The sequence below is a fragment of the Osmia bicornis genome, chromosome 7, assembly GCF_907164935.1.
Source record: "Osmia bicornis bicornis chromosome 7, iOsmBic2.1, whole genome shotgun sequence".
NCBI classification, from domain to species: domain Eukaryota; kingdom Metazoa; phylum Arthropoda; class Insecta; order Hymenoptera; family Megachilidae; genus Osmia; species Osmia bicornis.
Window position 1 is genome coordinate 1457631 of NC_060222.1, and position 17430 is coordinate 1475060.

The 17430-nt window shown below is 35.9% G+C and overlaps 1 protein-coding gene across 12 annotated transcripts in view; it reads right to left on the reverse strand.

Moving 5' to 3' along the window:
* LOC114881587 (peripheral plasma membrane protein CASK) overlaps nt 1-17430 on the reverse strand; it is a 140871-nt gene that overhangs the window by 74313 nt on the left and 49128 nt on the right. For 2 of the 12 annotated variants that reach the window (XM_046286578.1, XM_029198502.2), the window contains exon 1: nt 12601-13846. The exons of 9 other annotated variants lie outside the window; for them this stretch is intronic. In XM_046286578.1, the coding sequence (XP_046142534.1) occupies nt 12601-13437 (837 nt within the window). In that variant the 5' untranslated portion in view covers nt 13438-13846. Of the gene's footprint in view, nt 1-12600; nt 13847-17430 lie in introns of those variants that run through there. One more of the 12 variants, XM_046286579.1, reaches the window with a different exon arrangement.

Here is a 17430-nt window from a genome sequence, read left to right on the forward strand (position 1 = left end):
AACCGAATTTCAAGCGACACTAACCCCCTCCACCCTTCCCAAAAAGGCGAATTTAATTTATATTTTCTGAACTTAGGTATATGTCTACATATTTATAGAATATTGCATGATCCACTTCTTTTTATCAAAAAGAAACTTTATGCATCTTTTACATGTTACACAGAAAAATAATTTTAAGTAAAAATAAATTAAAATTCTATTTTGGAGTTGCGTTTACAGAAGTTGAACTCTCAGTATTCTGCAAAATGTCATTTTCAAGGGAATGATACAAAATGGAGTAATAAGGGAGCACTGCAGTTTTAATAAATAGGAAATGCAAGTGCAAACAGTCTGAAGAATTTTCGTCGTCTTATACATCTCTGAGAGATGCAATATACAGCACTCGTAATAAAAACAACTAGCGCTCATTCCGTTTTTACACAACTATGAATTGCTTGCTTCAGAGGTGTTTCATGTTACGTCTTCTTCTTTGCTTTTCTCCCCTTTAACTTTTTCCCCGTCGTTGGTTTTTTGTCGTTTAAAGTAGCTCTCGTTTCGTACACTGAAAAATCATCCAACCTCGTGGAGATTCCGAAGTGGAAGATCAAGACACGGTCCAAATTAGAAAAAAGATATTAATAAAAATGCTTGAAAAAATTACTTTTAATATTAATGTCGTCAAAATTAAGATTTTGAAAATTTCTGTTTGGAAACCTGATTTGATTGCGAGTGTATAGTCCATTTAAGGGATCCACGTCCTCTGACATTATACAATCATTATTACTCTGTGTCCTATATTAAATTACCAGTAGAAACTAATTCCCACAAAGGAACAATACACGAATTTCAATCTGGTCCACTGTAACTGATATTCTAACAATACTGTAACTGATAAGGATATCAGTATTATAATCCTAAATCCGTCGAGCACACTAATTACAAAATCTTATTTCTACCTAGAAAATTGGTATAGTAAAAATATTAATAAAATCAAATCTTTGGAGTTTTAAATTATTATGAAAAATAATCATAATTTTTTATTGTTTTCATTTGTATATCATTCATACGATGTAAAATGTTTCGAAAGTTGAAAGTTGCAAAATATTCAGGTGCTTATCATGGGTGAACGGGACTTAGATTCATGCAGGGACATTGTAGTATCTGGCTGCATAATCCATATTCGATATCGAGTGATGTTCGACGAACCGTTCGTACGGTCGCTGTCTCCGAAGCACTCGATATCGATTTGCGATTTGGCAGTGGCTCGAGGTTAAAAGATCGCGTCCAGTTGCGCAAAAAACGTTCAATGGCCGCGAAATACCGAACAATCTGTTCGTACGGACGAATGGATTCGAAAAGAAATCCAAAGCATGCCATAAACAAGAAGCCCACGTCAAGTCGGGTCTTGTATCAATTGAGCGAAAACAATTGAGAAGTCTACTTGCGATCTGATTAATAGAGAAACTGGAAACAATGAATTTAAGAGAAAAATATGATGCTATCCGATATTTTGTAAACTGAAAAATATCTGAAGAATATAAGAATAATAAAATTGATAGAGGATGATTGAATGAAATTGTCAAAAATTATTCTAATAATTTTAATAATTCTAACAGTTTTAATGATTCTAATAATTCTTGTACTGGAAAATTAAATTATTTATCCAAACTCAGATCGTAACGTTGAACGTGTTGAAAATTAAAACTTTAGTATATCTTTGTTAAAACGTGAACATTTTTTACATTAGGAACTTTCAATTTATCGCCTGCCAATTTCTACAATTTACGGTCAGCATAAGTTCAATAAAAATAAAAAGCATCCCACTAGAAGAAATGTCTGTTTTATTGCTCAGAGTTTAGAATTCACGATTTTCCTGTCCATATATCAATCACTTTACTATAAATTCAAGAATGTTTTCACTAAAAAAAAAAAAAATGGAAGTTAAGAATTCATCGATTCAAATCCTAAATATTCCTATCAGATTTTAAGAAAAATCATTTAGGAAAATATTATTGCAAAGATAATACCAAAACAAGTATTAGAATAAGCATTAGAACAAGTGATAGAATAATAATTGGTCATCAATCAATATCAATGAGAACTAAATGTAATTAGACTGGCCTAATCAGTCCCCTAGGTAATCAAACTTTGAACAGCATTAGGCTGATTCAATTAACCTATCATTAAATAAACCCGATAGAAAATTAGATTAGCTCTGAAACTCGTTTAATAATTAAAACCATCCAAGTAGTTGAGATCTTGTCATGAATGAATTTCATAGGAAAACTTAGGAATGCTCCCGAAGGATGATTGATTACTAACACTATACTCCTACATGTATGCATATACTTAACTGAAACTATAATTACGGGAACATCGAGTAAATTGCAGTTTGTACTCTTACCCTGCACCCTCAACTATGATTAAGTACTAGGATCTTGTTAAAGACAGATAGAAACACTACTGACATAAACTTCTATTCAAATAATTATCCCAATTGTGTACTAATAATTTGATTATTCCTATTATCAGAATAAATGTGGTAACATTATATGGGAGTTCGAGTTACAAGTGACAAGGTGTTACTCCCTAAATCCACCGACTTCGAACTCTGACCCTGAACTCTTACCCTGAACCGAATCCCTTTTCATCCGTCTTCACATTATATCCTTGCATCTCCGATCGTTCATTCTTTCCCTCAACCTAAGCCTTCCAACCATTTCTAGAAGTCACTCAATCAAACTCACCCTTCGATCACCTGTTCTCAATCATTCGCTCCTTATCGTTCAGTCCAAACTATAAATGATTATTTAATTAGAGTTTGGAAGCTTAAAAAATTTTTACGTAGAATTATGTTCGATACCAAAATTATTTTATGCTAAGAGAAATTAATTCTACTATTACCCTGAATCTTAAAGCAACAAATTTTACACTAGTTTCTGTTATTGAAAAACATTTTAAATTAAAAAAAAGATAGGAAGTATATAAGAGAAAAGGATTGATCTAAGCTAGCTAGATGGTCGGAGAAGAGGTCAAGAAACCGAGCGACGCAATTTCAGCTGGCGCGTAGCCGTTAAATATTGATCAAAAAGTAACGAGCCTCCCACTTATCATGCCCGAGATAGTGGAATAGCCATGGACCGCAGCTATGAAAAGGAAGGAAACGCTTCCTTGGTCTGGTCATGGTAAGTTCTTGGTAGCGGTGGATGATCATACACACTCGGGTTACGAAGAGAAAAAGAGGATGAGAAACGTAGAAAGGAAACGAGCAAGAAAGAGAGAGATGGGTTAAACGCGACCATCGTTGAGCAAAGCTTTTGCAAAATTTTCTTTCGCTTTGCATAACGCTAATGTATTCTATTGAGAGTGACCCGAGCTAGCACAACAAACCTAGCGGTTTAAATAATGAAAAAGTCTTGTTCGCCGTCTTAAATTTATCGAGAATCATATTTTAGCTTTAATTATTATTTAAAACAAACTGAAGTACTTTTGGTTAAAACCATTTAAGCTAGAATCGATGAAATTTTATTTTTAAAATGGAGGTTTTTAATTTAAAAAATTCAAAATAAAGCGCTTGGGAGTTTAAACCCAGCAAGAACTCAAACGTTTAAATTCTATATCAATAATTCATGGTCCAATAGAGCGATTGATTCGAAGCGGGTATCTCATGAGATAGTTGGAATCCCTGATGCGGGAGCCGCAATAAAAAATGAGTTTCAAGTTTTAGGAGACTGGGAGACCACATCAGATATGGAAAACAAACAGATTAATTACAATATGTGAATTCTATTTTACTCTATTCAAATTTTATTGCAATTAATTGATTCATTGACTCATTGATTCAAATTTGATATCTGACAATATTCTTTGTCTTTTTTATTATCAGTCAATTAAGAAATTATCTAAGTATCTCAATTTTGATAGATAGAATCCGATTTCGTTTTTTCTCTTCATAGAACATGAAACGAACCGACGCAGAGGTGCACTTAAGGATGCGGGTATCGATTATGGAAATGCAAGCTTCTCCTCGATAATTCAATTCGCGTACGAACTAGACGGACGCATTAACTGAAACGTGGGCTCTTGTAATTTTGAAAAAGTATAATGGCGATCGCGGTAATTCTATAGCCATCGATTGAACACAGCTCGGAGATGAAACGGTGCTTCACGTCGGTCATAAATTATCTCGACGAGCATCTTCGGAATCATTACGCGCGAATAATGGAATTCTGCATACCACTTTATCGATACCTACAAGCATTTCCATGTGTTTGAATCGAACAGTGTATTTGTAGAACATTAATCAAAGATAACTTATATTTCATGCAGGTAACTTCATTAAAGATAATTTATAGACTTAATGAAACTACCAGAAAAAACTAATCAATGTTGTACACTGATAATATTATATTTTTGGCAAAAAAGGTAGTGAAAAATTGAGAAAGAAACAATTTTAAAAAAATATTTTTTCTAAATTTTCAACATTTTTCCAATAATTTTAACATATTTAAAATCATCGGTACTTGCATAATACATTGTGAATTAATTTTGGGAAATGAAAAGTGAACGAATGTGTTGAATTTCCATCATTTGAAATGAAGGATTTAACTGAGAGAGCATTTGCAAACTTGCAACGTATCGGCACACTCGAAGGATTATTGTGAAACTGGATGGGTCCTCAAGCATTGTGTATTCAAACAGTTAATCTGTTTGGACAATAATTAGTTTTCCAGGGAAAACGATGAACGACGGGAAGTGCTTAATTGCTGACCTCGCTAGACGGACTCTGAAACTGGGATTCCTGGTTACGAGTTAACGAGAAAATGAAAATCAGTCGAGGATCAGGTATTGAAATTCCGGTTTCGAAGTTCATAAGTTTATTCGCGTGAATCGGTCCATTCAATTTCCGCGTTCAACAAAACGGGATTAAAATTTTCTAGCGGAACTGAGAAACTGTGAAAATAAATTGTTAATGATGAAGTAGGTATTGATTATTGCATTCAATAATCGGGTAGCAAGGCTGGGTACCCGCACACCTCTATCATCAATATTATATTCCCAAAAATTTAATTCTAACCATACCACCCCGTAAGCACACCAAAAAGAAATCACACCAAACAAACCGCCTTAAAGAGAAGAAGTTTTCAGCCACGAAACCCATGTCCAATAATTAAACGCGCGTTATCCTCGAGGAAAATTAAGTGGTTTCACGCCAGCAAGTTCGACGAGAAGAACAAACCAAGATGAACGTCCGCATTGACCTGGATTCGACGTCCGAGACTATTATCAAAAATGGGTTGGGAAATTGATCAGAAAGAAAAAGAGACACCAGGGAATCGTCGATACTTCCTCTGACAGAGGGTTACGTTAACCCTTAGGGACAGAGATTAAACAGCCAGTAAGCCGAAATCATCGTTTCAAGGGGGACACATTGAAGATCGGTCTCGCTACTATCGGGGTCAATGCGGCACAAGTAATTTCTGGATTATATGGCGGCCGTAATCCTCCTACTAGCGTAATAACATCGTTTCATAGACCATTATCCTGCCGACGGACTGTAACCTTGTTATTTGTATAACCCCGCGGATTTCGCGTTCTAATAACAAATTTCATTTTGTCACTCGAGCGTTATGATAGACCTCCAAAAATTCTCGATTTTAATTATTTCCGGCCCAGTGCTGTTATATGACAATATTCCTTTTAAATGTATTAGAAAATTCGGAGCTGACAAAATTTGGTTTTTGAATAATTTGAACAAAAAGAAATAACGATATTGATTTTAATAAAAGAATATCTATGAATGTGATAGCTCAATGTATGAAAAATCTCTATTTGAATATTGATCTACGAAAGGCAACGATATACCTATATAACTTGCCCAAGTTTCAATATGACTAGTCAATAAATAAAAGAAACGAGATTTCCTTGCTTTTCTGGTTTTTTATTCAAAACAAGCTCGTTGAGAATCAATATAGAATTTATGGTAGTCGTAAAATTTCTAGAAGCACTTTTGGTAGATTTCTACTAGAATTTTGCTTGCACACTTGATCAGAAATTTGTAAACAACAAAAATAGTAAAATAAGTGTATTTTAACTTTTTAATTTTAATTTGAACAATACAAAATATTCAGGATGGAAGCATAAAACTTTTAGCTACTTTTTTTATTTATATTGGATATTATCAATACATAAATATCGCATTTTACTTTTATAAATATTGGATTCGGTGTCGAACGCAGCACGTACAAAAATTTATGAGAGAAAACACCTGCATCAAAATTTATGGATTTTATATTTTTTAAAATATACTTTTCTCCACATTCTATAGAAGAAAAGTAAAACCATTTCAAATTTATTTTTCAAGTGTCTCTGAGCATAATCAGTCACGAAACAAAGGGTCGTGTACGGTTCATTCACAACCCCTAGTTTTCATGATTCTGATGTTGCCAGAGGAAAAGAATAACTCGCGTATAAAGTCATCAATTCAGAAAGCTTAATGCTCGTTTTTCGTTCTGGCAAGTGTACTCATGACTGGTGTTCGTGATCCTTTTCTGTCACAACTACAGTCGTCTCAGCACCTGCTCTTTCGTGCAAGATACGTGTATTATACATATAAAGTGGCTGCTAGCTACCACGTTTGCTTATTATGCTTCCAGTTAAACCACAGTGAAAAGGAAAGGTTATACGAAAAAAGAACATTTTCTTCTTTCCACGATTTCCCCTCGGGTTTCCCTTGACTCCGCTTCGATCCAACGAATTTTTCTTTCAGGGTGAAATCGTGGTGGAATACGGGGAAGAGAACAATAAGCATTTTCCAGTCAATTGACGTCTGACAACGAAGCTGAATGTTCCCTTTTCAAGCTGAACCATGATTTTCCGTCTACGTTTCACGAAAAATGTGTGCTCTGTGTGTTTCGATTAAATATTACATGAAAGCTTTCAGTGTAAACTTGACGTTTTATCCTCGCCACTTTATTATTTTCACGCAACTAAACGATGTGAATCGCAAACGAGCGTGTAGGGAATTTCTGTGATAAAGTTGCTTACGCTTTTGAAACATTCCTGAATGAATTTGCACGTGTGCGTATGTAAAAAAGCGTGGGTGTGTTTTACTTTGAAGCGACAATCGATGAAAATGAAGTGGAATTCCAAGAATAAGGAAAGGTCAAATTTAAAATTTGATAAAAGTCGTGGGATAGAAGGTTGGTAACTAAGCTTGTAACCTTTTGAAAGTCTTCTATGTTCAAAAGGTTATACTAATAATGAGACTTCCTCCCCTACATCATCATTCTCCTAGGAACTGCCAAAAGGAAAGAATGGAAATCTGAGACATCGTCATTTTCCCCGCAAAAGCCGGTCTTGATCGCGAGTGTAATCATCATTTCCCTGTTTGTATTAAATTTTTTATATTAAAGTATCAAAATGTAATTGGAAATTTTCAACATATAAAGGTGTTTATCCCACAATAGTCGTAAAGTGGAGTCTACCTTCATAAGATCAGTCAAGGCACCTAATGCATAGAGAAATTGATTTTACATGTATTCGGAATTTAACGAAAAGGCACACAAGCAATGGACCGCGCTCTTTATAATACCTACAAAGTGTATTTGAAAGCGTTTACGTGTATGAAAGTCGGCCATCGATTAAACGTGTACCTGAAAAAAGCCGGTCAAAGGATAGCAAACAAGCAAAATTAACTTGCACTGACTTAGACTGTTCGCGTTAAATAATATTCGAGTCAAATCTTAGAAGATGAAAAAAGAATTATCATCACTCAAGACATTAAAGAAATACATTTTTTTATTTTACATATTTTCGTTTTTCTAAAATATGTAATTTATTTAAACGCAAATTCAACAATTATAATTATCTTAAAGAGAAAGGAACAGATGTAACTTCTACGTAAAACAGAGTTAAATTGCGGTTACGTTTGAAATTAAACTTCGTACTTAATATACGACTGTGGTTTCTACGAGTTACTCGTTAGCAATATCCTGCATGTGCTTATATTTATTCATCCTTTCGTTATCCTCTGTTCCATTTTCTAATTTCCTTCTTTCTTTCTTTTTTTAATATGAATACATGGAATCATGTACCATATTTTTTAATAATATATAAATCTAATTTATGTTAATTATATTAAGTGTTTAGATAATGAAACACTATTTAATAATATCTTCTGTTAAAACTACTTTCCTGTTACTTTGTACTTGTGCTATGATTTATGAAAAAAAGAAGTATTTAAAAAGAATCAAAAGTAACTCATAATTTTAGGTCCTCATACATATGTAACAATAGCTTGTTATTCAGAAAGATGCATCAGGTGAGATAAAACCAACAATTTGCAAGCCAAAGCACGTATGTTTTACAAAAAAGTAGAAAAACAAGTGATGTAAAGTATGAAAGGCCAGACATGCGCATAAATCGGATAATATCCTATGGATAGATAATCTTCATAAAACCCCTTTATTTTTTGCTTTCATTTCCCTATCATCAAGAACATAACTTTAAAATACTAATGCTTGTTATTTGTTCAGGATTCTGATAAATAAATTAAAAAAAAAAAAAAAATGATCCAATATTGCAAATTTGCAACATTTATAATTACTAAAGACGAGAGATACAAGAATTTCATACTATATTACTGTATATAGCAGATTTGCACGAGCTGCATCGAAAGGTTAATTAGAACCATTCCACTCATTATATTTAATTAAAATGAATTAAATGTATCCACAGAAGATATTAAACAGGAAATTCAAATATCGTTCTTCATGGATCCTTTATATAATAATAAAATGGCAGGAAATCATAATAAACTAACATATTCCGTTAAAGGAAATTGCATTATTTCCATTCATGTACATTAATTGGATACATTACCGATCATTTACCGATGCAACACGCTTGTTATTTCAGTGAATTATTACCGACCAATTGGCCTGAATATAATGAAACAGTAGCATGCAGAACGATACGTAATTCAGCAACTCCACATCACTCGGAACGAAGCAAATATCTCATTTCATTCGAGATTCAATGAAACGTGACACCTTGATGAATGAATCGCTCGATCGAAACGTGAAGAAATCGTATCTATCAGATTGAAGGATACGGACGATGATCTTTAAACTATACGAGTACTTCATTCGATAAAACACGTCTAACAATTGAACTGATAAATGTAGACTGAAAAATTCCCTTAAAGGGATGAAGATTTTATTGATTTTATTCTTGTATAATTTAAAGTATAATTTGTTTCAGTTGTATGGTACATTTTGTATATAAACCACGGTGATTCACTATTCCTTAAGAGTACACGTCGTGTAAATTTGCATGGTAAAGTTGTTCATAAAGCTACACTTGAAAATCGTTGAAACTCCCTGGGAAATCACTATGTTACCTGCCCTTTCGTATTTCGGGCACGTAAGGTAAGACGATGAGGTCGTAAACGTGCGATGCCATTACTTTTCTAGATCGATTTAGGGAATGCTAACGGTACGGAAAAAGACGACGAAAAGAGTAGATTTAGATGTAAGCTAGTGAAAAGGTTGATAGATAAAATACCTAATCCCAAACGAGATTCCGAGGAAATTGTGCTACCAAGAATAGGTTGATTGTACGCTAGAAACTGAGTCAAAAATATGGAAGCAATCTTTGTGCTTTAGAAAAGATATTGAAAATTCATGGTGTATGGTGGCCACGATATAACGAAGTTTTTATCTCTAAGAAATACTGCAGACATTCTATCAGAATTAAATTAACACATTCGTTAGCAACACTTAATTGAACGTTCAATTAGTAAAATATTCAAAAACTATGCAATTCGAAGTAGTATCATTTTTTTCTGATTGTTCATTGCAGTGGAAAACAATCCGGGCAGAAACAAATGTTGTTTAAAATTGTTGAACAATTCTAAAATAAGAATAAACTCATTTTATTCTTTCCTCGTTTCTAAAATGAGCTTAAACGACTTCCCAAGAAAACAGCTTTCCACCACACGACTGGACCACTGGACAATTAAACGTTTTTGCATTATACGTATAATCTAGAAGCAATTAAGTGCTTGTACGAGTACTTAGAGGTAAATGTGTTTAAAATTTTGTCCTTAGTTTCATGAATGTTTTAAAACTCATACAAAATTAACATGAATAAAAACTATGTTAAACCGTTGCGTTCCAATTTAAACATTTCCTTTCACACCACTTACGTGGCAATATAACGAGAGTCTACTGTACCAACGCCTGTATTAATAACAAAATTTCGAAAACCTACATCTGTATTTCCCTCAAGATTTCAATACTGCTCACGCAAAGCGCAGTCATCTGAATTTAAGTAATTTAGAAAGAAGAAATTCGACGATGACCTGGATACCTTAATTGGTTAAAGTGGTCGCTCTGCGAGCGAAAAATGCTACTTCGAATCTCAATTCAGCAATTTCACCGACTGATTCGCTACAATTTTCAGAAATTAAATCCCACTATATTTTTTGGCTACACTCTAAATTGATTTCCTCTGAAAAATTTGAAACTCCATACGTCCGCAATACGACGAATTTTATATTTTTATTTTTTTTTATAGAGCTAAAATTGCTTGCTCGACTAAGTTGAAGACAGTTCCATTTGAGTTTCAAAAAAGCAGAACGAAGAAATTTGTCGATAAGCTGGAGAGCTTAAGTGAAAGATCCCAGTTCCAATCCAGCTTGTGCAATCTGATCGACCATTTCCTTTTCCCAACCGTTTTCCCAACTTCGTGATTTATGTAGAGCTGAGAATGGTCAAATTGTCAGCTTAGCTCAGCTTGTGCGTAACAGAAGTTTTGGTTTTCAGATCAGTACAAGAACGTGAAATTTGCCGACGATGTTAACAAGTTCTTTATCATGTACTTTCTTTCCCGTTATAAAAAAATTAAGACCACTAATATAATAAGATCAATAATTATTGTACATGTCATGAATTTTTCAAAGAACCTCATAAATGAAATATAGTAGAAAAATACTGGTTGTATGACAAAATATTTTGCCAGCTTTCTGCATCGTTATTCCCAGTATTACAAAGGAACAGAACATGAGCGGAGGTTTATAATTACGGTTTCATTTGCGTAATTCATGACATCTCTGGATAATATTATTTAAGGAACCTCAAAGCAAAGACTGTATATAACAGTGATTAATTAAGTAAAGGTAATACGAATCGTATGCTAACCAGTGAAATTCATATACTGGGGCTCGTTTATATTCTAACGTTGATGTCCTTTCATTTTGAGGTTTGGTATCATTATTTAATACTGATATCTTGCAGAAATTCCTTTGCAAACGTCATTTTTCTGTTAGTAATTATGAATTTTGAAAAATTATTACTAATTTTTTTATATCAATAGCGATTAAAAGGGCTGATCAATTTTGATAAAATAAGAAATAAACAGAACTGAAGATATTGTAATAATGTTGCTTTTTTAAATTCTTTTGAAAAAACTTTTCTACAAACACCTGAAAAATTTCTTTCATGTTAAAATTGCAAAGACTGAGTTGATCAGTTTCCTGTTGCGCAGTGCATGTAAATTAACAGAATTAATTTTAGAGTGAATTTTAGTTCATTAGAGGGTCCTTAATTACAAACCACAAAGTATCAATTTCATGCTTGAGCCTGTGTTTTCACAAACTTTGTTAACAATCACATCAAAATAGTTTTATTTTACTCTATTTTCAAAAAAATAACATGTCTAACTTCAAGAAAATAACGAAGCTCAGTTTTCTCTCCATAAAAGAAGAAAATTTCTTCAGACAATTTTTTACAGAAAAATAATTTTCTTTGCATTTTAAAAATGAATAAATATTATTTTTTAGAAACTCAGGAATTTCCTTTTCTAATATGAAGCATAATAAATTTGAAAAGTTTTTAGAAAATTCTTCTACTTTGATGCTACGAAAGTAATTTGAAAATATTCAAAATTTAAAAAAATCTAAATTTTCAACGTTTCGAAATTCACGATAAAATGACAGAATTTTTGAGGAACTTTGTCCCATCAAAATCTTGCATATACATTGATGGCTTCGTAAGCTAAATAAGTGTGTAAACGATATGCAAAATTTTGATGAACTATAATACCATAATACGTTCCGGAGACCACATCTGTATGATAAACCATATTCCAATTGCATTTTCGAACAGGACAATACAGACAGAAATGTTAATATCATGTAAAACGCAGAGATCATTTAACTGTACAATATTTCTTGTCGAATTTATAGCTATTTGCAATTCAATGACAGAAAAGATCGACCCGCGCAGGATTTATATCCTTTCAATTCCATCCCTTACGTAACCATCACGTTTGACGTTATTTTATCTGAGCGACTGTATTTAGTTTACAGAAATTGCAATAAAAATTCATTTCTTACTTCGTTAAATACGAAATTCCAATTAACACATCAAATAAAAGAAGATAGAAGAAAAATAATTAACAAAAATAGTAATTAAGCAACAGCCTATCTAGGAGATTTCAGAATGAAGAAAGAGCTACCTTGGTGTCCCTTCACCCTAAGAAATCAGCCAATGGGAAGCCAATACGTTAACCCAATAAGTACCCAAAGGGTTAATCAATCTTTTCTGAAAATCTCACCTGGTGCGAGTGATAATCAGATCCAGCGCCGTTGGGGAATCGGTAACGGAAGGGACTATGCACGGGGCAGTTGACGCGAAAAGGACTCTCGGTGGGTAATCTTGGCGGCGGATGAGAATGCGGCCCGTAAATGACACAGTCCATCGGTATAGGTCTTCCGGGAGCATGATCGAGAGGCCGACAAGAATAGTTGACGGGCGGAGGTCGCGCAGGAGGATGTTCGATTGGCCGACAAGGTGTCTGCTCGAGTGACTGTCTACCGGGATGTTGTTCGTGAAGACGATGTTCCAGCATCCGTGAGACGTGTTCCACCGATCTACATCCGTGATCGTGCATCCGGCCAAAGTGATGGTCGTGCATGTAACTGGCGTGATCTTTCAATCGACAAGGATGCTCGATGGCGCGCATGGAGTGATGTTCCATTCCGGTTCTCATCGGCGTGGACATCGAAGAAGACGTTGTCGGATGATCAACACCGGATCTCAGCTGTTCGTTTCGCATCTGTTCGATCGATCTGCCCATCGCTTCGATCGATCTGCTCGATTGATGATGTTCGATGGAGGTTCTCATAGGATCCGCGGACGGTTGACGTATAACCGAATCGATCGATCTCATCGACTCCATCGATCGCATGGATTCGGTGGAACGCATGGTATGATCGATCGGTCGCATCGGCGATGGATCGGTGGATCTGCACGGTCTGCTCCAGCATCGCGGTATGGTGTTGGCACCGTCGTTCGCGTTTCCGCTGCTGCCTGAGGCGGCGGCACCTCCGGTAACACCGCCGACACCATGACCTTGAGACGGCCAACCGACGGCATACGGATCCATCTCCATGCCACGTAGGAGCTGGTTAATCCGCTCCTCCAGCTGGTTACGCTGTCGAGCCCCACATGACTCCTCCGACCGGTGCGATTACTCGCGTGTTCATTGTTAACCGATTCACGTCACTGATCCGTCGCGAGGTGGTGACACTTGATACAACACGCGAATGTGGCCGCACTGAAGGAAAACATGCGGTCGAAACGCGGATGATATTACGCGGAAACGACACCGAATCACCGTGGGCAAAAGGAAACTAGGCAACACGAGACACGCGGGGAAGGATGAACGAGAAGAAAGACGATGTCACTGGAGAAGAAGCACGCGGAAAGGAAAACTGTGATCGCGAGAAGTAGAAACGCCGTAAGCAAGTGCGGCAGCAACGAGAAGACGACGCATCGCGATGCCGCGCTCCCCAGCACTGAGCCTCGCGGCCTCGACTGCCGCGCAGTTCCTCCACGCAAACCAACCAACCGACCCACTACCCCGACTATCCACCCACCGCCTAACTATTCGTCTCCTACCCCTCTGTTCTGGCACCCCATTCTATCCCTTCTACCCCGTATTACGCCAGTATCGCTACCCCTCAACCAGCAGTAAACTTCTCTCTTTCTCTCTCTCTAACCCCTACATCCCTTTGGACCGCAATGTTCGCCAACCGTCTCCAGTAACATCCCCCTTCGTACGCGTCACTCCCACCCCTTTTCTCTCGTCCTTTTCCTTCTTCCTGCTTCACGGACAATCTCCGGCCTCATCGTCGGAGTCGCACACTTTCCTCTTTCGACTTTTCCCTCCCTGTCGCCCACCCTATTTAGCTTTATCGCTCGCTACCTTGCGGCAAAGATGTTTCCGTTTTCCCTCGAAACACTCAACTTGTCGGCTCGATAATCATCGTCGGATACGTTGACTCTGCGTGCCGTAACTTCGGATCGACGTCGGGCATGCGATCGAAGCACCAGGGTTTCCTGTTTATTCTGGAAATAGCCTTTCCCCGAGGGGGTGAAACTAAACTGACCGTGCGTGGATGCGTTCGAGTAACGCAGCCTGAAACCGCGTGAATGAAAAACTACAATCGATTCCCTACACGCTAGGTGGCGCACTCGTGACGCTGCGTTTCCACGACGTTACATAGTAACCCCGATTCACTATTCACCCTATATCTCTTCCTCTGATTACGTTCAAGTGGTTCAATTCGATTATGCGACGCTGTATTGCAGTTTCACCAAGAACAATGCATCGTATAAAGGACAAATAGGTAACGTTATAAATGCTAGGGTAATGGGAGCAGATTGTTTTCACTGTGTATTAAAGTGTCATGCACAATGCCGAAACCAAGGATCATAATCAATTTTACAGGACCATACGGAACAATACAATGTGCCGCTGGATCGGGTGTATTGTTAATCCGACTGATATGAAAGATCATGTGAGTTGTATTTCAGTAATTAGCGTAAACTGGATTTTGATGATAACAATGGTACCGTTGCGAGCTCTATTCCGGGGTTAACTGAATTGCAACAAAGATGTCGAAATTGTTGTTGTAAATAGGAATAGAAACAGGGTGAAGTTTGAAACGATTATGCGTCAAGAATTTCAACATTTTTGAGAAACATAATCCACCCCAATCCTATTTTTAAGCGTGTGTTTAAGAGCAAGTTTTCTCGAACAGATCCCATAGATCACACGATCTCCATTAAGTAGCCGTAAACAGAATCCTATTTCCACACACTTTGTCTTCCTCAACTAAGACGTATCGGTATACCTGATTCTGCGTTCACTTTATTTCTATTGATACGCCATTCAACCGATAAGATTTCTTCGCACTTGTTGCCCTCGACGATCAATCTATTTTCAATCGTTTTTCATTTTTGTCGACAACTACGAGAATAAAGCGCGGTCAATTTCGTTGAAGTTATCGACCCCTTTAATCCACACACGGACAAGCGTTTTCGATGTCACCCTTGGTTAAGGGGTGAAAGGACGAATGGAAACTTATGTTCCTATTTTTGAATATGTGTTAACTACTATAACATTGAAATTCATTAACTAATTCCAATTAGGAAATTATAAAATCAAGATGTATCGAGTTAATGCATATCAAATGAGTAAACGCAGAATTTCTGGTGCAATTTGATAACATAAAAGTACCGTAGAATAGCACTTAATCTGCATCAATTTGAAGCTTGAAATTTAATGAAACTGATTACCTACATAAATCCTTCATTAATGACCGTAATACAAAATGGATGGTAGTTACAATAAACAATAGATCAGAGTGAAATTCGTGTATCCTTCCTGTACGAACTTTAATCAATACATTTCACAACGAAGGCCACTAGAAATTTAATAGAAAATTTGCAAAAAGTAGGAATGTTGACCTATATTAATCCCCCACTTTCAGGACACTGTTCCTAGTTGCGATCACGTAACAGAACAACTCTGCCAGGACTGTGTACGTCCGCGTCCCTGATCCCATTGCCACGTATTAGACAACTCTCGATGGATTTACCTTGGACCAGTTCCTAGTACATGTACCGTACTACATGAAGAAAAAAGCTGGCATCATCTTCGCAAGGATAGTATCAGATACTACAACCTAAGAGGATGAATGGTCTTGGGAATTTGAATGTTCCTCCACTGCGATCAAGAAGAATTTCGTCAGTTCCCTTTGAGGAGAAGAAACTGCATATGAAGTCAACTTTATTTATTCCTTTTATTTTTTTAAATGTCAGCATTGCTAGATTTTGAGGACTAGATTCGAGGGTCTCAAGATATTTTAGGAGAAGCAGGGGAAGTAGAGCCCAGTGGGGGTATTGCTTCGCCCAGGGTCTACAGTGCTGTTAAGACAGCTGTGATTTATATTACAGAAAATTGCTAAATTCATCCTAAAATGAATTATTAAACGATCTAAAGAAATATATACACTTCTCTTTTTATTTTCAATGCTAAAAGGAATAATTGGATTGCCACATGTTCGTGTGGACACCCTATATAGGTTAAAGGGTGTTACCTTAACGTTGAAGCTTTACTATTTATGACACAGACAGTAAACAAACTTTCGCCATCGTTAAGGCCATGAAAGAACAACCTTAAACAGTTTCATCCGATACTTTACACTTTAAACGTTGGTATAATTATAGTAAAAGTGTTACGAAAGGTTAAGAGCACATCAAAAATAAAGTTCTGTTCAAATGATCTCTGACTTTTTTCTTTTACGAGCAATCGTGTAACACGTGTAACATTATTAACCCTTCGTGGGCAACTTAGGTCATTTATGTCCTTGATTAGTTTCTTTTTACTGTTCTTGGCTTTTAAAAAATCAGAAAAAATTCTGAGATACTTAATGAAGACTCGTTTTCAATTTTAGCCTAAAGTTAAATGTATAATTTTTAAATGATGGGGTTTCATATATTGGAAAAATAATTTTTAAAGGAAAGGGTGTAAAATTTAGAAAATGAAAATAATATGAAATACAAAATTATAATATAATACAATCGAGAAATAATCTTTTTCTCTTGTTTAATAAGACATTACTGAAAAAAGGAATTGACACGTATTTATCTATTATTAAACACTAAAATATTTATCATACCGAATGCATGATAAAATATTTTCTTGTAACACTTAAGTTACAAATAGCGTGAATGGATGCCAAGTCATCATGAACAGATAAGATTCTTGGAAACTTGGATCAAAATGGATTTGTACTCAGGTAGTACAAGTAAAGTAGCTGATGGTTAAAAGGAAAACTGCAGACAGCTATTTCTAGGGAAAATAACGTTCCAACTCGTCATCGATCTCAGAGATTCAAGTTTACTTAAAGAAGAACGATAATGAAAGACGGACGCTGAGTCGCTATTTATTCGTAAACATTTGCAGAAGCGGTGGAAAGATGAGGCAGAGGGAAAAGTGGCTGAAATCCCTTTTCCTGAGTCAACCAGGGAACTGATCGAAGCGATTTAATTTTAATTAAATATAGCTGATCGAAGGCCACGTTTCACCCAATCG